At 44.6% G+C, this 25467-nt stretch overlaps 2 protein-coding genes across 3 annotated transcripts; both read left to right on the forward strand.

Moving 5' to 3' along the window:
* Positions 1 to 13923: 13923 nt before the first annotated feature.
* ppdpfb (pancreatic progenitor cell differentiation and proliferation factor) lies at positions 13924 to 14258 on the forward strand (the record flags this gene model as incomplete). The annotated part of the gene is given in 1 exon segment (NM_001292546.1): positions 13924 to 14258. A coding segment is annotated over 1 exon segment (111 nt), but the record flags the coding sequence as incomplete, so codon positions are not given.
* A 5596-nt stretch (positions 14259 to 19854) lies between these two features.
* On the forward strand, positions 19855 to 24751 carry LOC103186301 (pancreatic progenitor cell differentiation and proliferation factor-like protein). Of its 2 annotated transcripts, XM_007905225.2 has the most exons (5): positions 19855 to 20218; positions 20640 to 20722; positions 22525 to 22620; positions 22707 to 22788; positions 23429 to 24751. In XM_007905225.2, the coding sequence occupies exons 2-5, from the start codon at positions 20668 to 20670 to the stop codon at positions 23439 to 23441; spliced, it is 246 nt and encodes an 81-aa protein (XP_007903416.1). In that variant the 5' UTR covers positions 19855 to 20218; positions 20640 to 20667; the 3' UTR covers positions 23442 to 24751. The 2 variants fall into 2 exon arrangements, 1 of the variants encoding a protein (XP_007903416.1); XR_488737.2 differs by lacking the exon at positions 22707 to 22788 and having other exon boundaries at positions 20611 to 20722.
* Positions 24752 to 25467: the final 716 nt, after the last annotated feature.

Raw genomic sequence — 25467 nt, forward strand, 5'->3', positions numbered from 1 at the left:
ACTGCAAAGTGAATTGACTGTATATTTTGTTGGGGAAAACACACCAGCCAATTGCCACCGCAGTGTCCCGGTTGACTGAGTGACCATGTGCATCTGCATGCACAGCACAGCCACCAGCATGTACCCGCACAAGGTCATGTCTGAGAGACAGAGGCTCATGTGGGCGAGTGTTGCAGTGAGTGCTGCGAACTGGTGCTATTTCCAAATTTGACGCACAGTATTTACAAGACTACTTACTATTCCGCATTCCCTGTTCACCTTTCGCTGCTTTAACTGCGTAGCCTTTGTTTCACTCAAGTGTCGGCTTGGCTTAGTTAGTAGCCATCTCGCCTCTGGGTCAGAAGGTTGTGGGTTCGTGCCCTCATGTCTTAAGTCGTGCCTTCCAAATGAATGCTGGACTTTTCAAATGACTGTCAGTTTGGGTGTAGTCCAGTACGAAACGATCCCAAATCCTGAGCCCATGTCATGACTGGCTCCATGACAGTTTAGTCATGGCGTGTAAGCCACTGATACCGGGGCTCTGTGTGGTTTAGGCTCTGCAGAGTTCCAATATTCCTGCGTGTATTTTGCTTAAATAACTGCTTCGGATTTACTCCACATCCGTACATGAGAGCGCATGTGTGTGTGTGTGTGTGTGTGTGTATTCGCTGTTTGTTCTGGTGTGTGAAATTTCTCTGCAAACGCAACCTTAGCTGATGCGGGGGGGGGGGGGGGGGGGATCCAAAACAGGACAAGTACACACGATGTAGCATCGACCATGTCAGTTCTGGGAAAGGACAGACATCGAGCACTGCAGGTGTGAGGTGTTGTCCTTTGCCAATAATAATAATAATCCTTGCATTTTATATAGCGCTTTTCACGTCGGGAGGACGTCCCAAAGCGCTTCACAGAACACACTGTAGAGTGAATTGACTGTATATTTGTGGGCGAACGCGGCAGCCAATGGCGCACAGCAATGTCCCACAAACAGTCGGGGATTGAAAACGACCAATTTATTATTGTTTTTGGTTTTGGAGGGTTATTATTAGGCTCTGTGTGGAGTAAGGAAACTTGCCCAAGGTTTCGCCCTGTGCCTGGAATTGATCTCAGGTCTCTCACTTGCAAAGCGAGTGCTCTAACCACTGAGCTACAGGACTCCACTGCAAAAAGATGAACGTTTTGCTCGAAAAACAATATACAAATTGCATTTAAAGTTGGGATGGAAAAGGGGGTCCCCCTCGCCCTCACCCCCTCTCAGGCGAGACCCGACCCTCAGCTGCACTGACACAGCAAAGCTCGGCACGAAAGCGCGTGTGTGATGGAAGGCAGAGAGCAGAGCAACGGGGGCGACTTTCAGCAGAAGCCACTGGTCACACGGCGATTGAATTTCAGTGCAGTTTGTGTGGTGGGTGGTGGGTGGTGGGTGGGAAAATGTCTGCTCTCTACCTCTGGCAGTTCTGTCGAGAGAGAGAAAGAGAAAGAGAGAGAGAGAGAGAGAGAGAGAAGGGACCCTGATTAACTTGCATCTTGGGGAGACACTGCTTAGGATGGATTGCCAACACACTCACACTCACACTCAACCTCACACACACACAGACAACCTCACACACTCACACTCACACACAAAGACAACCTCACACACACACAGACAACCTCACACACACACACACACACAGACAACCTCACACACTCACACTCACACACAACCTCACACACACACACAGACAACCTCACACACAACCTCTCACACACACACACACACACACAGACAACCTCACACACACACACACACACACACACAGACAACCTCACACACACACACACACACAGACAACCTCACACACAACCTCACACACACACAGACAACCTCACTCACACACACATATACACACAGACAACCTCACACACAACCTCACACACACAGACAACCTCACACACACACACACACACAGACAACCTCACACACACACACAGACACACACAGACAACCTCACACACACACAGACAACCTCACACACACTGCACTGTGAAGCAGTGGGGCTGATGTGGCCAATTTGCAGCTGCTGCTGTTAGTAAAACATAATCAACAAACGTGAACATTATGCAAAGTAGCACTTTTAACAGTTAACCACACGATGTGTTCAAATCTCCATTTAGATCAACTGTTCAGCAACACGTTGTGCAATGGTAGACGTGATCTATATATATATATATATACAGTTCGTGTGTGTGAGATTGTGTGTGTGTGTGAGGTTGTGTGTCTGTGTGTGAGAGGTTATGTGTGTGTGTGTGTGTGTGAAGTTGTGCAATGAAGTTGTGTGTTTCTGTGTTTGTGGTTGTGTGTGTATAAGGGTGTGTGGTTGTGTGTGTGTGTGTGTGGTTGTCTATATATATATATATATGATTTATTGTCTCTCTGTGTTTTTAAAGCTGATCTCTGTATCTGGCGGTGTTTACACGCTCTTCATTTGTACGAGTTGCGTAAATGTGACTCAGTTTCTATGAGAACAATCTTTAGCAGTGAGGGATGAGAGAGATTCGTTAAAAAAAAAGCGAACGATCGTATTTTGTTGTGAGGGATGGGGTGGTGGTCTTAGCGTGGAGGTGTAGCTTTCAAAGCATTTAAAGCCTTAAGCTCTGCTCTTCAGATCAGATCCGAAAGAGCATTTTGTGTTAAAAAATCAGGGACCATTAAAAATAAATGTGCTGTTAATTTCCTAAAGGTGTCTCTGCATTTCTGAAAGAATTGAGCAGAAAGATTGTTGGTGTAAAGGATGAAGTATACTTTGGGACATTCTTGCAGGTGATTGATTGATTGATTGATCACTTATCCCTTTCCTTTTTTTTTGCTCTCTCTCTTTGAGCAATGCCCTACAGAATGGAGTAATATGTGGAGAGCCCATGTGTTATCTTGGGCCCCATATCTGGTTATGTTGTAAAGGGGAAGAGGAGAGGGAGAGAGAGATGGAGGGGGAGGAGGGGGGAGGGGGGGAGAATGAGAGGGTTGAGTTTCACGAGAGATCTGGTGCATTGGTCAAACACAAACCCTGTGATTTAAACTTGAAACTGTCTGAAGTTTGAGGATCGCATGTTGCATCGCAGACGGTCAGTCGCCACAGAGCCAGAGAATTCCTGAAGGCAGGCGCCTGTTTAACAGCAGCCTGGGGGTTGTCTCAGGGTTCCCAGCTCTGAGCACCACGTGTGTGTGGGACACAAGGCTATAACCCCTTATTATCTCTTCCCCCCCACCCCCCATACACACACCACTCTCAGCAAGTCTGTAACTCCTCAAGAAACATACTGCCTAACTCCAAAGTCCTCCCCGACAAGGAACAGTCAGAGCTCTCGTCTACATCAATCCATCATTCACCGGTCATGTCCTGGCTCTTTGTGGGATATTGCAATCCCCCCCCCCACCCCCCCACCCCCTAAATAAATAAATGTATGTATAATTTGGTCACTCAATCCACCGCTGTTTGAGGGGGACGCTGCTGTGCGCGACGGGCTGCTGCGTTTCGCCCAGAAAATATGCAAGTCAATTCACTTTGCGGCGTACTCTTGTGAAGCTCTTCGAGCCGTCTCGGTGACGGGATAAGGCGCTATTAGCGAACGGAAGGATGACTAGCATTATTATTAGAAAATACAAAAATTAAAAGTTGTACAGCGCCTTTCACGTCAGGAGGACGTCCCAAGGCTCTGGACAGTCAGGGATTTGGAACCGAGCTGGGAGTTGGAATCATCAGGAGGGGTTGGAGGGCAGGGAGGATGGAGGGGGGGGGGGGGGGGAGCGATGAGGGTGGACGTAGAAGAAGAAGAGGGTCTTGAGTCGTGCCTCGAAGGAGGCGAGGGAAGGGGGCGAGGTGAAGTGACTGTGGGATGGAGCTCCATAGGGTGGGGGCAGAGAGGCTGAAGGCACAGGACAGAACTCAGTCCCAATCATCACTTATGGTGGTGGTTGTCATGAGGGATGTCTTCCAAAGGAATGTTGACAGTTGCTACATAAGGACAGCTGCTTACCCAGTCTATTTGACACGGTATATTAATAACACACGATTCGCCACACATTTTTGAAGAAAAAACGTATCCTATCCTCTTAACTCCTGTTAGTTGTATCTTAAACATGTACAGTACATGCGTATGTAAATTATGTACACACCTGTACATATTTGCCTGTCGACGCACAGTCACAGACGGCGCTTGACAGACATTTACCTGCGAAGACCTTTTGAGTTGTTTCGTTGGTATAGACGGTATATCAAATGCAATTCGATTTTCATTTAAAAGAAATCTTCCTGGCTTTAATCTCCAGCCAAAAAGGAGAGACAAGAAAAAAAATAACAACAATTTGGTCACTCAATCCACAGCTGTTTGTGAGACACTGCATTTCGCCCACAAAATACACTCAGTGACATGATAAGGCGCTATATCAAATGCAAGGATTAAATAAAAGTGGTGTGCTTTCAGACCTCCATCGACGCCTTAGCCTTTCTGCCCCTCCCAACTGTATTTTCTCCATTCACTGCTTCCTCTTGGCAAAAATCCCAGCCAAGATTAGGATATCAGCCCTCAAGAGATTCTCAGACGCAAAATTCTGATCAACCATTCTATCCTGCAACATTCCTGTAACCAAAAATGCCGGCCAGACCTCTATGTATTGTCAATTTCAAGAGTCCTGTACAATTAACCCATTCTGCTGTCCGAACTGTCCCTAAGGTTTTCCTTTCTGGTCTGACATAATTTCACCGCCATCCCACTCTCAAACCTCGGCCACAAAATACACAGTCAATTCACTTTACTGTATATTCTGCGAAGAGCTTTGAGACGCGTTTCAACGCGTTATATCAAATGCAAGGATTATTATTATTGTCGCCAACTCCTGGTTTACCTTAAAATATAAAATATACAGCAATTGAACAGTGTTGATTCACGCAATCGCACGAATGTCCTACAATGATACAGACAGACTGTGCTGCCAGATGGATTGAGCTCTTAAGTTTGAAGCCGTCTTTGAAGCGATGAGAGGCTGTCGGTCTCCTGTTTGTCCCCCACCCCCCACGGCCCGTGGCTGCGCTTTCAGCCACTGAGCCCCGAAACTCTGGAACTCTCTCCCTCGATCCCTCCGCCTTGACCACCGCCCCACTCCCTCTTTCCCTCCCTCCCTCCCTCCCTCCCCACCTTCGAATCCTGCTTTAAAGACCTTCCTTTTCGATCGTGCTTGCGGTCACCTCCCCCCCCGCCCCCCTGCCCTCTCTCTCCCCCCCTCCCCGCCAGACGCGGGGTCCAACTCCGCCACCGTCAAATGCCCCGGGGTGGACGAAGGGCGCAATATAAACACGAGTTCTTGTTCTTTCCTTGCAAGACTGTCACCGCTGCCCTGACCCCCTCCCCCCCCCCCCCCCCCCCCCCACCACCCCCCTCCCTCTCTCTATACAGCCCACTGTTGTGAGCCTGAAATCAGACCCACTCCCCTCCTGCAATTGTGGGCGAATCAGTGAGAAGAAAAAAATGCAACCAGTCAGTGTGTGAGTGAGGGAGGGAGTGAGGGAGGGAGGGAGGGAGGGAGGTCTGGGGGTGGGGGGAGTGAGTGAGTGAGTGGGTGGGTGGGGTGGGGGGGGCTGAGAGCTGTGGTGGGGCTCTGTTAAAACCAATACCGTGGGAAACCTTCCTCAGTCCCTGTCCGGAGCTGCAGCCACAACCCACGTCCGCAGAGATGAAGCGATCGTCGGGACTGAGCTCCTCCGGGAGTGAGTTTGATGGGGAGGAGAGCGACTGCACCGACACGAGGTACAGCCCAACCCTCACCGGGGCTTTCACAGCAAAAATAATCCATCAGTGAACTGCCGGCCCCACCGGAGTGAGTACACACTCACACTCACACACTCACACTCACACACTCACACATACACTCACACTCACTCACACACACACTCACTCACTCACACTCACTCACTCACACACTCACACACACTCACACTCACACATACACACTCACACACTCACTCACACACTCACACACACACTCACACATTCACACACACACTCACACACTCACACACACACACACTCACACACACTCACTCACACACACACACACTCACACACTCACACACTCACACACTCACACACACACCACTCACACACACACACTCACACACACACACTCACACACACTCACACACACACACACACACTCACACACTCACACACACACACTCACACACACACTCACACGAAATATACCAGGAAAGTAAGGTAGCGAAGGAAATAAACTATTTATTTCTGTCCTGAAAGTGAAGTCAAGATCGACATAGAGGGAGATAATAATAGTTCTATTGATCATTAAGGGATGTGACTGAAAAAGTTCAGATAGTTTCAGTCTAACATGAAACAGATGTCTGACAAATGGCACATTAGAATATTGAAGATGGGCTGGTTAGAATTAGTCAGCCTTGAGGGGATGAACAAATCATAAAACAATGAAACTTGTGTGGTCAGTTCGATTTTGATTGTTGATGGCTCACATCTGTCAGCAGCAAGATAACAATATTAAACTTACAGACACAGAATTATTTTATTTTTTCCATCTAAAATAGATTCTTTCTGCAGCTCCAGCTGGTTTGCTTTTCTCGACTACATGAAACTGCTGAACACACGACCAAAGAGTGTTGTGGATGAATTGTATGCATTGAAACTAGTTTAAAAAAAACATTTGCATTCGCTTGAAGAGTTATAAATATTTCATGTAGCAGTCATCTTAAGTGCTAGTCATTTTCCTAATCCTACGAAAGTAGACACTTTAGGTAGTGTTTGTATCATTGCTTTTGTGTATGCATATCAACTCAGCAAGGAGATAGCTGATAGTGCTGGGAAAAAAGATGGTTTATTCAACGCACACAATTTATCTACTATATTCTTTGGTCATGTATTGTGCAAGTTGTGTCCAGTATACCTGGGATTATATAAAGAATGCCTCAAAGCTAATCTCAGAAGAGGACTTGCTATTGCACTCTCCATCCTTATTGCCTATCTGATTAACAAATGATGAACTTGTCCTAATCACAATACAGTATGAAGGCGTTTATATTTTGAACTTGGGAGCTACATTGAAAAGCAGTCGTGCCTAATGGAGAACTATTCACAGTTCTGTCTGTGTTGAATTTAACTTCCTATTTCAAGAGAGCGAGGCGCAATTTGTGTCTTCAGATGAATGAATAATGAAATAACAAAACATTGGATATTCAATTTCCTCATCTTTCATCTTCTTCTAAAATCCTACTGTTTCAGGCTTGACTCGGGCTGCCCTTCACTAAGACATTTCGCTTTGATCTGGTTAATTTAAGCTGAAACAAGTTTCAAATGGATGGTATTTGCAGCTTGTTTGTTAATAATGAACTCTTTCAAGGCAAAACAAACAATTCTCAGACCAAGGTTCCAACTGTTAAATCTGATAAACCTATTCACAAGACTCGCCAATCCTCCGTTAACTAGATTGTTAACTGTAAATAAAATAGTACTTTGATATAATTAGTTTTATTAGTTTTATAGGAAAAAAGATAACATTTCTCAATAATTTGAGAGTTATTGCCTTTCCCTTGAACTGGTATAACACAAAAAAAAATTTAATTGATTTTGGAATGAGTTTTCATACAGGAACCTTTGACAACATGCAGCAATCTTAGTCTTTCCAAGCATGTAATACATTTATCTTGTTCTCATTGTGCAATGCATAAATCTGCAAACCATCTGCATTACTGAGTTTCATCACTGACACAACTTTTCTATCCTAATGACCAAATGTTGTCTCACAGCTGCTTCCTTCTGTACGTTCTTAAGAATGTGAAAGAAAGTTTTCTTTGTTAGATCAGGAGGCAGAAAAAATTCCTTGTGTCACTAAGTGTTGCAAGTTTAACAAAGTGCAGTAACAGGCACAGGGAATCCCAACAAAATGTTCACCTCAAAACTCTGCATGTGGTGCCATGGTGTCAAGGCTAATCTTCGGTCTCGTCCCAAAGAGAGATAAATTGCTCGTTCTGCTGTTTGTGTGACATTGCTTGTGCAGATCAGCTGCTGTGTTTGCTTCCTGGTACTTCATCCCAGAGCTGCGCAGCTCAAAATGTTGACTCCAGATACAAGTTTGGAAGCACACTGTGTGTAAGTGTACTCCCAGGTGTTTTGCGCTGTTCACATTGCATGACAATTTAAAAGATTCACCCTTACATTGTGCTGTTGTCCCAACCACAGCATTAAATGGCGTAAGAATCCATTCGTTCTAACTGCAAGTCAGTCAGAATAGTATAATAATAAGAATAATCCTTGCATTTGATGTAGTGCCTTATCACGTCGTTGAATGTCTCAAAGCGCTTCACACAATATACTGTAAAAGTATAGTGACTGTGTGTTTTTGGGGGCGAAACTTAACTGTGATACTTAAACAGTAGTTTGAAAAAAAAGTGAGATTGTTTTCAATGTCCTAAAATAATGTCAGGCACTGAAGAGGACCTTGTGAGGTGCAATTAACCAAAAATAGTGCTCAGACACAAGAAGTCATACCACAGTTATCACTGTGTGACAAAAGACCTTAAAAGAATGTCTTAACGTCATAATTTCTGTTAGCCTTGTATTTCATAAAAATATTTCTTTTTTTGAAATCATTTTCACATGAGAAACCAATATAAGAACAGATAGTTAGTTGAACACTTCCTGCCTGGATTTCAATTAATGAACAACGGAAACAAAGAGGGGGCAGGAAAAGGAACCCGTTTTGGCCAGGATGATATTCAAATGTTAGTTCACAATGTTTTTAATGAGAGAAGAGAATGGCCATTCAAGCCACTTCCGCACTCGATCACCTGTCCGACGCACAAAACACAAACAAAAAGGTCATTTCATATACAAACTAACCACTGTTACTGAGACATCTTTTATAGCACATTTAGTGTGGGTGGAAGCTCCGATATTAATGGCGCTTTTATTATTGGAGGTTGGCACCCGGGCAGTTTGACCATCGTTAAGCATTCTGGGATGCTATCCTGCATGAGGGATGCTATATAAATGCAAGTTCTTGTTGTTAAAGCGCTAAACATCTAACGGATGGCGCATAATTGGATCTGAAGCAGAAATCCATCTCATTCAGTCCCTGGGCTTTCTATCACTGTATGAGGGTTTTGGTGGCTGCAGTATACCAAGCAACAAATTAAATGCATTTAGATTTTTTTAAAACAGAAATTTTTTATTCAAACTAAATCAGAATTTGAATTGAATTCAAACTCTCAATTTGTTCAAAAGGATGTCTTGGATCTGAATATCGTGCATTACAAACCACAAAGAGTGAGTTCATTTGATTACACCAGTAAATTTATATTCAGCTCCACACATAAATGTCCTCAGACCCACAATAATATCTTACTATTGGTGACCTGCTTCTAATTGTTGAGCCCGGTCCAGAACAATTGTAAGATCTCACGGTACACTGAAACAATATTTATTTTAATAACCAAAATTGTGAATTATTTAAATCCTAAAACAAATATTATGGGATTATTGGCCTTGAGGCAATATTTTCAAAAGGTCCCCATGTAACATTAACTATATAGGATAAATGAAGCACATTATGAAAATACACAGCGTGCACTTTCTAACTCTAAGCCATGATTATTTAGATGCCTTGTTATGGAAGATGCTTTATGTCTTAATATGCAGTCGGCGTAGCCACGAGCCAGAATATAATTACAGTCTGGGAACCACAGAAGACGTTCATTTTCATTCTGCTCTTAATCTCCTGATTGTGCGGAACCGTATCTCAGTGCAACATAAAACTATGAAGCATTTTGGTTTGCCTGAAATCCAACTGTAATATAACAATAATCATCCCTGCATTTGATACAGCGCCTTATCACGTCTTCGAGGACGTCTCAAAGCGCTTCGCAGGATACACTGCAAAGTGAATTGACTGTATATTTTGTTGGGGAAAACACACCAGCCAATTGCCACCGCAGTGTCCCGGTTGACTGAGTGACCATGTGCATCTGCATGCACAGCACAGCCACCAGCATGTACCCGCACAAGGTCATGTCTGAGAGACAGAGGCTCATGTGGGCGAGTGTTGCAGTGAGTGCTGCGAACTGGTGCTATTTCCAAATTTGACGCACAGTATTTACAAGACTACTTACTATTCCGCATTCCCTGTTCACCTTTCGCTGCTTTAACTGCGTAGCCTTTGTTTCACTCAAGTGTCGGCTTGGCTTAGTTAGTAGCCATCTCGCCTCTGGGTCAGAAGGTTGTGGGTTCGTGCCCTCATGTCTTAAGTCGTGCCTTCCAAATGAATGCTGGACTTTTCAAATGACTGTCAGTTTGGGTGTAGTCCAGTACGAAACGATCCCAAATCCTGAGCCCATGTCATGACTGGCTCCATGACAGTTTAGTCATGGCGTGTAAGCCACTGATACCGGGGCTCTGTGTGGTTTAGGCTCTGCAGAGTTCCAATATTCCTGCGTGTATTTTGCTTAAATAACTGCTTCGGATTTACTCCACATCCGTACATGAGAGCGCATGTGTGTGTGTGTGTGTGTGTGTGTATTCGCTGTTTGTTCTGGTGTGTGAAATTTCTCTGCAAACGCAACCTTAGCTGATGCGGGGGGGGGGGGGGGATCCAAAACAGGACAAGTACACACGATGTAGCATCGACCATGTCAGTTCTGGGAAAGGACAGACATCGAGCACTGCAGGTGTGAGGTGTTGTCCTTTGCCAATAATAATAATAATCCTTGCATTTTATATAGCGCTTTTCACGTCGGGAGGACGTCCCAAAGCGCTTCACAGAACACACTGTAAGTGAATTGACTGTATATTTGTGGGCGAACGCGGCAGCCAATGCGCACAGCAATGTCCCACAAACAGTCGTGGATTGAAAAGACCAATTTATTATTGTTTTTGGTTTTGGAGGGATTATTATTAGGCTCTGTGTGGAGTAAGGAAACTTGCCCAAGGTTTCGCCCTTGCCTGGAATTGACTCAGGTCTCTCACTTGCAAAGCGAGTGCTCTAACCACTGAGCTACAGGACTCCACTGCAAAAAGATGAACGTTTTGCTCGAAAAACAATATACAAATTGCATTTAAAGTTGGGATGGAAAAGGGGGTCCCCCTCGCCCTCACCCCCTCTCAGGCGAGACCGACCCTCAGCTGCACTGACACAGCAAAGCTCGGCACGAAAGCGCGTGTGTGATGGAAGGCAGAGAGCAGAGCAACGGGGGCGACTTTCAGCAGAAGCCACTGGTCACACGGCGATTGAATTTCAGTGCAGTTTGTGTGGTGGGTGGGTGGGAAAATGTCTGCTCTCTACCTCTGGCAGTTCTGTCGAGAGAGAGAGAGAGAGAAAGAGAGAGAGAGAGAGAGAGAGAGAAGGGACCCTGATTAACTTGCATCTTGGGGAGACACTGCTTAGGATGGATTGCCAACACACTCACACTCACACAACCTCACACACACACAGACAACCTCATACACACAGACAACCTCACACACTCACAACCTCACACACAACCTCACACACTCACAACCTCACACACACAGACAACCTCACACACACACAGACAACCTCACACACTCACAACCTCACACACACACAGACAACCTCACACACAACCTCTCACACACACAGACACACACACACACACACAGACAACCTCACACACAACCTCTCTCACACACACACACACACAGAGACAACCTCACACACAACCTCTCTCACACACACAGACAACCTCACACACAACCTCACACACACAGACAACCTCACACACACACAGACAACCTCACTCACACACATACACACAGACAACCTCACACACAACCTCACACACACACAGACAACCTCACTCACACACATACACACAGACAACCTCACACACACAGACAACCTCACACACACAGACAACCTCACACACAACCTCACACACACAGACAACCTCACGCACACACACAGACAACCTCACACACACTGCACTGTGAAGCAGTGGGGCTGATGTGGCCAATTTGCAGCTGCTGCTGTTAGTAAAACATAATCAACAAACGTGACATTATGCAAAGTAGCACTTTTAACAGTTAACCACACGATGTGTTCAAATCTCCATTTAGATCAACTGTTCAGCAACACGTTGTGCAATGGTAGACGTGATCTATATATATATATATATACAGTTCGTGTGTGTGAGATTGTGTGTGTGTGTGAGGTTGTGTGTCTGTGTGTGAGAGGTTATGTGTGTGTGTGTGTGTGTGAAATTGTGCAATGAAGTTGTGTGTTTCTGTGTTTGTGGTTGTGTGTGTATAAGGGTGTGTGGTTGTGTGTGTGTGTGTGTGGTTGTCTATATATATATATATATGATTTATTGTCTCTCTGTGTTTTTAAAGCTGATCTCTGTATCTGGCGGTGTTTACACGCTCTTCATTTGTACGAGTTGCGTAAATGTGACTCAGTTTCTATGAGAACAATCTTTAGCAGTGAGGGATGAGAGAGATTCGTTAAAAAAAAAGCGAACGATCGTATTTTGTTGTGAGGGATGGGGTGGTGGTCTTAGCGTGGAGGTGTAGCTTTCAAAGCATTTAAAGCCTTAAGCTCTGCTCTTCAGATCAGATCCGAAAGAGCATTTTGTGTTAAAAAATCAGGGACCATTAAAAATAAATGTGCTGTTAATTTCCTAAAGGTGTCTCTGCATTTCTGAAAGAATTGAGCAGAAAGATTGTTGGTGTAAAGGATGAAGTATACTTTGGGACATTCTTGCAGGTGATTGATTGATTGATTGATTGATTGATTGATTGATTGATCACTTATCCCTTTCCTTTTTTTTTGCTCTCTCTCTTTGAGCAATGCCCTACAGAATGGAGTAATATGTGGAGAGCCATGTGTTATCTTGGGCCCCATATCTGGTTATGTTGTAAAGGGGAAGAGGAGAGGGAGAGAGAGATGGAGGGGAGGAGGGGGAGGGGGGGAGAATGAGAGGGTTGAGTTTCACGAGAGATCTGGTGCATTGGTCAAACACAAACCCTGTGATTTAAACTTGAAACTGTCTGAAGTTTGAGGATCGCATGTTGCATCGCAGACGGTCAGTCGCCACAGAGCCAGAGAATTCCTGAAGGCAGGCGCCTGTTTAACAGCAGCCTGGGGGTTGTCTCAGGGTTCCCAGCTCTGAGCACCACGTGTGTGTGGGACACAAGGCTATAACCCCTTATTATCTCTTCCCCCCACCCCCCCACCCCCATACACACACCACTCTCAGCAAGTCTGTAACTCCTCAAGAAACATACTGCCTAACTCCAAAGTCCTCCCCGACAAGGAACAGTCAGAGCTCTCGTCTACATCAATCCATCATTCACCGGTCATGTCCTGGCTCTTTGTGGGATATTGCAATCCCCCCCCCACCCCCCCCCCCTAAATAAATAAATGTATGTATAATTTGGTCACTCAATCCACCGCTGTTTGAGGGGGACGCTGCTGTGCGCGACGGGCTGCTGCGTTTCGCCCAGAAAATAGCAAGTCAATTCACTTTGCGGCGTACTCTTGTGAAGCTCTTCGAGCCGTCTCGGTGACGGGATAAGGCGCTATTAGCGAACGGAAGGATGACTAGCATTATTATTAGAAAATACAAAAATTAAAAGTTGTACAGCGCCTTTCACGTCAGGAGGACGTCCCAAGGCTCTGGACAGTCAGGGATTTGGAACCGAGCTGGGAGAATAATAATAATCCTTGCATTTGATATAGTGCTTTTCACATCTTCTCGACGTCTCAAAGAGCTTCACAGAATATACTGTAAAGTGAATTGACTATATTTTGTGGGTGAAATGCTGCAGCCAATTGAATGTATGAAGTATATTTTTTTGGGGGAAAAAAATTGTATGGGAAGACTTGAAACCATACATTGGATTTCTCGGGTAAATGTGGTTTTATTTTCCAGGGACAAGATAAGCTGTGTCCTTCCTCCCGAAATGATGAAAAAACCAGAACTAATGAGGAAACGACATGCGAGTGAACCCACCAAACCATCTGCCGGCTCATCATCCTAAAAATCTTTAGCAATGGAAGAAAACTCGAGGACTCACAGGAGTTCTAAAAGAAACATAATCCTTACTAGAAAAATACGTTGCTTTCAAGTCTACAATTTATATTAACCACCATTAAACCATCACGTTTAGTTTCTAATCGTGAGATTGAGATTTTTGTGTAAGATAACTTGACTCATCTACTTATTTCATCAACAACTAAGTCCTAATAAACTAGAAACTTGAGCAGCCCAACTGGTTATGTTTCCATTTTTAATCCTTCCTAGTGGGTAACCTAAAACTATTGTACTGTTTTGTTTGTAAAATTCCTAATAGGCAAGTGAGCAATGTAAGAAGACAATCTAATCTTTAATAAAACTACACATCTGGTATTCAAATTAAAACCAGGCAAATTGATACACACAAACACACACATAGGTGTAAAATATTTAAGTTTATACAGTGCTTTCTGTGATACAGGATGAAACGAATGCCAAATTCACGACGTCTTGAGTTGAGACTGGATCCGGCTGCTGAGACAACCTTGAGATAGTTTTGCTATGACCTTGATCATTCCGCTTCAGAGTACATGCAGGAGCTGTGACATTAATTTGGCCTTCACTCAAAAGTGTTTCTTGATCAGTCCACAGAAACAGAGGGACCATTTTTAACGTTCCAACTTGGAAAGAGTTGGTTGCAAACTAAACCTGAAATTGGCTTCAGTTATGGCTGTCATTTGCCCTGACCGGTGCAGTTTCCGAGTGGGCAATGTAAATTGGGTATCCTGCACCTATTGTGCTTGTACTGTAGCTGGAAGTGAGAATGAATCACTTGCAGCAGTATTGAATAAGCTAGAACCTGAGTGGCAGATTTCTGGCAGTATGAGAAGTAAAACCTTGTAGGCATTGTCTGGACAAAATAGCTGCACTGTCAAGGATTGGTTTTTATTCGAAGTCGTGCTGTGACTTTAGCAGCTGTGCAATTCACGATGAAATCAATGCAAAAATGAGAGATCTGGTCAAACTGGCTTCGTAAGTGAAATCTAAAGATAGATAAGAAATCAACCTTTCAGCCCTTGTTTGCCTTCATTTTAGGTGGAGGTGAAGACACACACACACTAAATTGAGTGATCTTGGCATAGGATTACATGGAACTACACATAACTTCACGGAAAGGTAGCTGTCAAAAGTGCTACCAGAGTGTCTTATTTTTCTAAAAAAAAAGTAGAATGTTCCAGCATAAGGTACTGCGTGTTCTGGTTGTTTGGTGAGATATATAAAGTGGGGAAATACCAAATGGAATGTACGAGGCTTTCTGTTTTGGAAATGTTTGGGTTTGGGCCGCTGTGCTGGAGATACCGAGTGCCGGTGGATGATCCCATGGCACTATTTGAAAAGACTTTCTCCTGAAGCCTTGGTCAACAATGCCCCCCCCCTCCCCCCCCCACACACACACACATAAAATTGGTCACTTTCGCTCATTTTGTCCACTCCCTGCCTGATCCTGGCGCATTGCTGTGTGAGAGTTATTGCTGCCGGCTGCTGCGTTCACCTACAAAAGACGCAGTCACTCCACTTACAACGTGTCCTGTGGAGCACTCTTGAGATGTCTCGCCGACATGAAAGTTATCAAAAGTAAGGATTATTTATCATAACTTGCTTTGTTACAGTAAGGGGAGAGTTTCACCTTTACAATTGATTGAATCAAGTCAATGAATCTTTCCAAATGTATCTTCTTTGGGGTTTGAATCTTACCAAGGTTTACTGACTAATGATTGAGCCCCGGTCAATGTCATACCTTTTCATGCTGTGCGCAATTGGCTGCCGCGTTCGCCCACAAATATACAGTCAATTCACTTTACAGTATATTCTGTGAAGCGCTTTGGGACGTCCTCCCGACGTGAAAAGCGCTATATCAAATGCAAGGATTATTATTATTATTATTATTTGATGAGATCAGTTTTTATTTAGACTTCCTTTGTTCAGTGGTTTGAACAAAGAACTTTTAATTTGAGTTTTACATGTTTCTGGCACACTGTGTGCAGCCTACTTTGAAGCCCTGTGAGGATGAATTAATGGCATTATACATAGGAATCCTGTTCCAGACATCCTGCTCGTATGTACATAAATAGTCTGACCATCACTTCCACGAAGCCTGACTATTCTATTTCACTGACCCTTTGCCACACTCCTGGTATCACCCGTTGGACTATTAATGGTAACTGAGACAATAACATGGCTTTTATTTACCTTAATGGTAACAACTGTTAACCAAGACGATTCCTTTTAAGGATTAAAACGCTGGTTTAGTCAAAGGGGCAGATGATTTTTAGACTTTTGGGGGAGCTTTTTCCAATTATAATGGGTGCCTGCAAATATTTCTCTATTAATATCTTACATTATCCCATTGTCGTGTACACTGTAACCTTCTGCATGTTTATCATCTGCAAACATGCAGAGGTTATTTTTTACTTGCGCTTGTTTGTGACTGATTGTATTATTTCACAGTCCATGAAGCCCCAAATTAAATCTACAGAGTTTTAAAACTGGATAATGAAACATGTTAAGTTTAAGTTCTCCCTTTTCTGTAATTAGGAGAGTTATTTTTGATATGATTTTGGAAAGTTTCCCCACCGAGTTGCTTGAATTTGATCAACGATAAATCTTCAAATGAGGGTACTATTTATAAACCTGTTTTGATAGCCCCTGAAATAGTGTATGACTTGGCGACGATTTTCCAAGACTTGCATAAGCAGTTCTACTGAATAAAAACAAGTTGTTTCCTCATTGAGCAATACATACACAAGAGTTTTGCTGACTTTTCATATTTGCAGATTACACACAGATTGACCTCAGTGCAGTTTGTNAAAAAAAATATATTTTTAAACATTGAAGAGACAGTCCTCTGCCCCCAGTGAAGCTGTGGTGAGGATTGTAATGGCTTGTTTCTGACTGTGGCTCGCAGTAAGCTCAAGAGTACATACAAAATGTACATTTATATAGTAGCCTTTCTGTAGGATAAAGGCTCAAACATTACCAATCAAGGCAAGGCCTGCAGAAATATTTGTACATAATCGGTTGCATTGTTTCACAGCACATTAAGCAAATATGTTCAAAGTAAACACATTAAGTGTTCCTGGATGCTACTCTGCGTGAAGGGCACTATATAAATGCAAGTTGCTGTTGTTGTTACATGTGAAAACACTGCATTCCTGTTGTGCACAAGTTTCGCCTCATTAAAATTAAAACACTTTTGTATAATTGCTCGTAACAATTTGTGTCTTAAAAAAAAATGGTTGGAATTAAATGCTTTGGTTTATTTATGAGTGGCCCGAGTATTTTTTTTGAAGTTTTACCTGGATTTTGGTAACCGATCTTAGCTGTTTTATCAAATATACGCCAGTTGAGAATTCTATCTGTGACACAAAAGCCATTACTGGTTCCTCAGTTTGGAGGTAGACCAGAATTTATTCCTTATTGGTCTGCATTGATCTCCAAGGAATGGAAGGCATGAGTCTCGATTTGATACAGTGCACGATAATGCCATTGAAACATCTCAAAGTGCTTCACAGGAGTTTACAGCAAAGTGTAGTGACTGTGTATTTGTAGGACAGGCACCGTGGGATTGGAATAAGATAGTGGGAGTTGGAGACAGAGAACTGGACTGTGAAATACCCCGAGAGCCAATGGTACACAATTGGGCAACGTTTCGGTTGTGAAGCCTTTCAGTCAAAGGAAGAATAAAGTCAAACATCTCAATTCTGCTAATTGGCAGTTATATCACCGTGTCCCTCAGTAACCCCCCCCCAGCACCCAGTAACCCCCCCCCCGCACCCAGTAACCCCCCCCCCCCAGCACTCAGTAACCCCCCCCCAGCACCCAGTAACACCCCCCCAGCACCCAGTAACCCCCCCCCAGCACTCAGTAACCCCCCCCAGCACCCAGTACCCTCCCCCCAGCACCCAGTAACCCCCCCCCCAGCACTCAGTAACCCCCCCCAGCACCCAGTACCCACCCCCCCAGCACCCAGTACCTCCCCCCAGCACCCAGTAACACCCCCCCCCAGCACCCAGTACCCACCCCCCCAGCACCCAGTACCCTCCCCCAGCACTCCAGTACCCCCCCCCACCCCCCCAGCACTCAGTACCCCCCCCCCACCCCCCCAGCACTCAGTACCCCCCCCACCCCCCAGCACTCAGTACCCCCCCCCACCCCCCCCCAGCACTCAGTAACCCCCCCCACCCCCCACAGCACTCAGTACCCCCCCCCACCTCCCCCAGCACTCAGTAACCCCCCCCCCCAGCACTCAGTACCCCCCCCCACCCCCCCCAGCACTCAGTACCCCCCCCCCCCCAGCACTCAGTACCCCCCCCACCCCCCCAGCACTCAGTAACCCCCCCACCCCCCAGCACTCAGTACCCCCCCCACCCCTCCCAGCACTCAGTACCCCCCCCCCCCCAGCACTCAGTAACCCCCCCCCCCCCCCCAGCACTCAGTACCCCCCCCACCCCCCCAGCACTCAGTAACCCCCCCCCCAGCACTCAGTACCCCCCCACCCCAGCACTCAGTAACCCCCCCACCCCCCCCAGCACTCAGTAACCCCCCCACCCCCCAGCACTCAGTACCCCCCCCACCCCCCAGCACTCAGTACCCCCCCCCCCACCCCCCCCCAGCACTCAGTACCCCCCCCCACCCCCCCACAGCACTCAGTACCCCCCCCCCCCAGCACTCAGTACCCCCCCCACCCCCAGCACTCAGTACCCCCCCCCCCCCAGCACTCAGTACCCCCCCCCCACCCCCCCCAGCACTCAGTACCCCCCCCCCCCCCCAGCACTCAGTACCCCCCCCCCCACCCCCCCCCCCCCCCCCAGCACTCAGTACCCCCCCCACCCCCCCAGCACTCAGTACCCCCCCCCACCCCCCCACACTCAGTACCCCCCCCCCCCCCCAGCACTCAGTACCCCCCCCACCCCCCCAGCACTCAGTACCCCCCCCCCACCCCCCCAGCACTCAGTACCCCCCCCCCCCACCCCCCCAGCACTCAGTACCCCCCCCACCCCCCCAGCACTCAGTACCCCCCCCCACCCCCCCAGCACTCAGTACCCCCCCCCCCCCCCCCCCCCACCCCCCAGCACTCAGTACCCCCCCCACCCCCCAGCACTCAGTACCCCCCCCCCCCCCCAGCACTCAGTAACCCCCCCCCCCACAGCACTCAGTAGCCCCCCCCCCCCCCAGCACTCAGTAACCCCCCCCCCACAGCACTCAGTACCCCCCCCCCCCAGCACTCAGTAACCCCCCCAGCACTCATACCCCCCCCCCCCCCCAGCACTCAGTAACCCCCCCCCCCACAGCACTCAGTAGCCCCCCCCCCAGCACTCAGTAACCCCCCCCCCCAGCACTCAGTAACCCCCCCCCCAGCACTCAGTACCCGCCCCCCCCCCCCCACCCCCCCCAGCACTCAGTACCCCCCCCCAGCACTCAGTAACCTTTGTCCCGGAGTGAACCTGGTAAACAGCACAGTGTATGGTGTGTGACTGACCGCCGCCCATTTTCTGTTCCGCAAACGGAGCTGAACTCCAACTGGAAATGAAAGCGGAGTGAGTGAGTGAGTGTGAGTGAGTGAGCAGCCAGGAGTGAGTGAGTGTGTGAGTGAGTGTGAGTGAGTGAGTGAGCAGCCAGGAGTGAGTGAGTGTGTGAGTGAGTGTGAGTGAGTGAGTGAGCAGCCAGGAGTGAGTGAGTGTGAGTGAGTGAGTGAGCAGCCAGGAGTGAGTGTGTGTGAGTGTGTGTGAGTGAGTGAATGTGTGAGTGAGTGAGTGAGTGAGTGAGTGAGGGGAGGAATGAGTGAGTGAGTGAAACAGACGAGCGGTTGTGTGTGTGTGTGTGAGTGTGAGTGGGTTCCTCACTTCGCTGTGTGTCGGCGGCTCTGGAACGTGCGATCAACTTTAAACCAATCGGTCAAAAAGGGCTGAACCGACGACAACAACAACAACAACAACAACAGGAAGAAGAAGAAGAAGAAGAAGGGAAGGTTTAAATAAAGAGGAACATCAACCAAACACCCCCCAAAAAAAAAAAAAATGCGAGAGAGACGGACGGAGAGAGAAATATGAAAAGGATTCGGTGCTTCGTGTTGTCCTGAGATGGCAACTGAGAGTCACCAGAAGTTATAACGACGGGAAACCTCCTCCACTGTGTTAATTCCTTTTAACGTGAGTACAAACCCCCTCTGAATGTGCCGAACAAACACCCGGTGGCACTGCGCACATCTCAGCGGTGATTAGTGGGGAATATAAAAAAAAACCCTCATTTGCTTCGGGTTATAAACGGCTTTTGATTCCTTAAAATCCATTCGTGAATTAAACCGATTTAACTCATTCAACTCATTCGTTCACTGACGGATTCGGAACGACGACGACACCGCGTCGTACGCTATTCAATGGTTTTTCACTAAGAATCGCCTGTGGGACTGTTTTTACCGTCTAATCATCTAATTAACTACAAAATTAGTTTAAAAATTAATTAGTTCGTTAGATGGTAACAAAAATTTTTTTTTTTTTTGTCGCCTTCCCCCTCTCTCTCTCTCTCTCTCTCGCCCCTGAAGATGATTTGACATTGGGGGGTGTATTGCAGGTGTTTGCTGTTTGCTGACCCCCCCCCCATGGCTGCTGTGCCCTCTCCTGGGTGTCTGAGCGCAAGGAATCAGTTTTACAGAAGTAAGTAAAAGTAAAAGCGGTACTGTCGCTCTGTGTACTTTTTGGGGATGTCCTTTTTTACACAACGAGAGGGCACTTCGTGTTGCACTGTGTAGCGCCGCAGCACCGACCTTCACCGGTGGCTCAGGTGCCCTCACGATTCGATTTGTCTGTGTCTCTCGACGGCTTAATACCGAGTTGCAATATTATTATTATTATTATTATTAATTATTATTTGTGGAGTCCTGTAGCTCAGTGGTTAGAGCACTCGCTTTGCAAGTGAGAGACCTGAGTTCAATCCAGGCAGAGGGCGAAACCTTGGGCAAGTTTCCTTACTCCACACAGAGCCTAATAATAATCCCTCCAAAACCAAAAACAATAATAAATTGGTCATTTTCAATCCCCGACTGTTTGTGGGACATTGCTGTGCGCAATTGGCTGCCGCGTTCGCCCACAAATATACAGTCAATTCACTTTACAGTGTGTTCTGTGAAGCGCTTTGAGACGTCCTCCCGACGTGAAAAGCGCTATATCAAATGCAAGGATTATTATTATTATTATTATTAATTCTTCTACCTTCACCCCCCACTCCCCCAATCCCTCTCGCCTCCGAGTTCGAGATACAGCAGTTTATTGTCGAGTGTCAAAGGTTTCATTGTTCATCACAACAGCATATATTTGTTCCTTTGTTTAAAAAAAAACCACTGATAGTTTTAGTAAAATTGGGTAAATTGTGACTGGTTTGTAAGTGTGGGTTGACTGGGATCGATGGGTTTAATAAGGCTTAGTCATTCCAAGAGAAGGAGGCAATAAAAACATTCTAAATCCAGAGGAGTTACTCTAAATAGATGACACAGTCCTATAAAAGCTGATTCAGGAAACTATTTAGCGATGAAGTAGGAAATCTTTGATCCCTCTGTAACTCCCAGTATTACACTCCTCAGTAGGCTCTGAAAATGATGCAACCAAAAGACATTGCTAACTGATTGTACATGGCATTGCTTGAGATGTCCTTCATCGCAGAAGAGTTGTTTTTTTTTTGGTCTGGCTCTGGAAAAGTAACCAACACTGTAAGCAATTGTGTTTTTTGTGTTTGAGAATATTTTAAAATCGGTATCTTGCCCCCCAAAAAACCCTGTAGTTTTACTACCAGTTTGAATATAAATGTCTGAAAAACACAAGTTAATCATCCACTCCCCCCCCCCCCCCCCCCCACACACACACTTTGATAAACAAGACCGTGGTTATGTTTTTTGTAAAATAGACAACTCTACTAACTAGGTGAGCAATTAAAACATTATGTTCGAGTCAAATATATATTACTTGCTACCTGTAATGTATAATAATTATAATCATAATCCTTGTATTTGATAAAGCGTCTTATCATGTCTTCAAGACATCCCAGACTGTAAAATCGATTGGCTGTATACTTTGTGGGCAAAACGATAGTATGATCTCTCACATAAATCTCACTGCGTATATTTCTAAGCCACTTTAATATCTACACTCAGTACAATTTATAATTTCACTCCACACTTAGATGCAAGGGCTGATTCGTCAAACCTTCTCCAATGCCAATAAGGTGAATAATAATCTTGTGCATTTCAGTCCCCGTTTGGAAACCTTTCCGACCGTGATATGTATATTCCATATCTACTTACTTAAATTATATGCTAATCCAGCAGGTGGTCAGACAATATGGTACAGTTGAAGCTTTAGAACAAATAATTGAAAAGAAGTTACACTGGAAGTGATCTTGGTTGTCAGCTCCGTGTTTACCTTCAACTCTTTAAGATTAAAACAAAGTTGTCTCTCACTTGTAGGTAGACTGAACTCAGCTTCCAATACTTCCTCTTCTAGTTCTGACTCCGATCGAAAAGAAGGTGTCTCTTTGGCAACCCAGGAGAGTAGCCATGAAGGTATCAGTCAATATTTATTCTTGTGAGCAATTATGATATTGCAATGTGACAGTAAACGCCACTGAAAACATTATTTGTCAACCTAGGTTTGCCATTAGCCGCAGAGAAAAACTGGTGGATTGCCTGTTTGTTTGCAAATCCAGTTGTTTCTAAGTTCTCTGCTGGGAGGTAGGTTTCATACTTGTGCATTTGAACCATTATTTCCTAAACATTTATACAGTAGAAACTTGCGCTCAACTGATCAGCTAGCGAATTAATTGCAACGTTTATGTCAATTGTGACTTCAATAAATTACCTTGCTATCTTTTGAATTATTATCATATCCATATTTTAAAAACATCGTGAATCCCCGTCAATCAGTTTGCTGATTAATTTCTACTGATAATTTTTTTTTATATGTCAAAGATAATACATTGATTTTTTTTTCATGACGGGGAAATGGCTTTGAGAGAGGTTCTGACTTGATTAGATGCTACGTAAAACACAAGGATTGTTTATTACTTTGCCCCTTATATTTGTAAATTTCAGAATATTATTGTGTGAAGTAACCACTTAAAGTAGTTACACATTTGATACCTTGTGCGTGAAAGTGTTGGAAATGTTACAGAAGATTGTTTGCTTTTTGTAGCTTAACAAACCTCTCATTGGAGATAAAGTAGGGTGGACGCTATGGTTTTAAATATTCTAGACCTTTTTTTCATTAGAACTTATATTTTTGTTGGCCTTGAAGGAAGAGAGCGGTAAAGCTGTTGCTGATGTTACAATAATTAACGACATTAATCGTACGACTTGTGTGATTTTTTTTCAGCACCCACAGATGAAGGTATTCTGCTAAGAGCTTTGAGATGTCTCAACGATGCGATAAGGCACTATCTCAAATCCAAGAATTATTATGATTATTATCAAGGTTGCTTTCAAGAGCGTATATCAGGCATATAACTTGAAGCAATTGCAAATGAAAAAAAGCTTTGTTCTGATCCCAAACCCATTTTCTGCCTGAAACGCGCAAGACTTTAGTAATATTAACCTAAAGTGAAGTTTACAAAAAGCGTATTTATTACTGGCTGAAAGGAGCCATAAGAGCTAGATGTTTTTTTTTTGGTATTTGGTATACTAGAAAATCTGTGGCAGCTCTGGCTAGCCAGATCTCAACAGGTTTCTTTTTTATTTACTCTGTAAATCACACATCTCTAACCCTGGTTGTTTCCTAGAAACATTCAGTTTTAAAAAAAAAACTAACTTTGCAATCTTGACAAATGGTAAATGAGAGGAAATTGTGTAATGGGGTGGAATACTGTATCTACATATGGACATCATTTATATACACTGGGAGACGGGATGAGAGACAACTCTCATGTTCATTCACTTGTCACTAAACTGGACTGAAATAATGCTTCCAATACAATTCAATCAGCCGAAATAAATGTAGAGTATGCAGAAATACGCCCTTAACACAACACAAACGGAATGGATGGCAGTGCCTTGGATCAACAAATGTTGCCTGGCAATGCACAAAAGGTTCTGGCAACGATCCAACAGTCAAAAGATAACAGTAAATGGCACAGTGCGAGCAAGGTTAAAATTGCCCCGAGGGACTATTGCATTAGATCCAGTTGCACTTTCTTTGACTACTTTAAGCGAACGAGCTGCCATTTATTTTGACCCTCTTTTGAAATTATTTTACATTTGGGTTATAATGCCCCCCCCCCCCCTCCCCCCCTCCTTCCTCTCTATATCAAGAGGCGTGAAATTTAAAATGTTTCAAAGCAGTCTCTTCAGCAAATATTAAACTGCAGATGCTTACATACACTGACTTTCTCAGCATGGCTGAGCATTGCTTACTTGATTCAGAATATGAAATAATAGACAGGAGAGATTAGGCTGAACAATGTTTACGGCATCTCGCACAGCCATTGATACACAATGCCAAATCAGTCTTACAAGGCCAAATTGAAATTAATTTTTAGCGAACAGAAAAAGCGATAAAACTTGTTTTAATCGTTAACTTATGAATAATATTTGAGCATCAGCCTGTGTAGCGCTTCGGAAAAAGTCCAAATATTGTACGTATTGTATGGTTCGTTTCATTTTGTATTTTTATAATAAATATTTAATATTCTGCTTGCTGAAACAAACTTTCATTGTTTCATTTCACCAGCTGTAGAATTGACAGGGTTTAAGACATTGTTTGTTTACAATGCAAGTTTGAGAAGCTGCTATTGAGCTATTGAGTTAATTTGTAACCTACAAAATATACTTGTCACTCAACCCACGACTGTTTGTGGCAACCTGGGACATTGCAATTGGCTGCCATGTTTTGCCCACAAAATAAACAGTCAATGCACTTTACAGTATATTCTGTGAAGCGCTTTGAGACGTCTCGAAGATGTAATATGTTGCTATATCAATTACAAGGATTATTATTATTATTGCAAATAGAGCAAAGAAACTCCATTCCTGAAAAAAAAAGTGGTTTATGAAGTCACAAGCTGAATATGACTACAGCATTTGGAATGATCTATTTAGACAGACAAACATGACTAAATAAAATGATGGATTAAACTGGGAGTTTTCCCCTTTTAACAAAACAGTGATCATGTTCTCATTGCGAAACAGCAATTGCATAAGTGCCTCAAGAAAATAAAAAGCATTTTCTGGCTTCACTTTACATTATCAACAAAACTCTGGCTTATTTTGACATGAGGTATTGTTGTTCCATGCTCTCAGGGATAATCTATAATACTCTTCAGGAGGTACTTTAATACAATTCAGTGCACAGTCTGACAAGCTACTATTGGTGACGTGTAGGCTTACTTAAGAGCCAAAGCAAATGCCGTTTGATGGGAC

Source organism: Callorhinchus milii, unplaced genomic scaffold, assembly GCF_018977255.1.
Source record: "Callorhinchus milii isolate IMCB2004 unplaced genomic scaffold, IMCB_Cmil_1.0 Scaffold18, whole genome shotgun sequence".
Lineage (NCBI taxonomy): Eukaryota > Metazoa > Chordata > Chondrichthyes > Chimaeriformes > Callorhinchidae > Callorhinchus > Callorhinchus milii.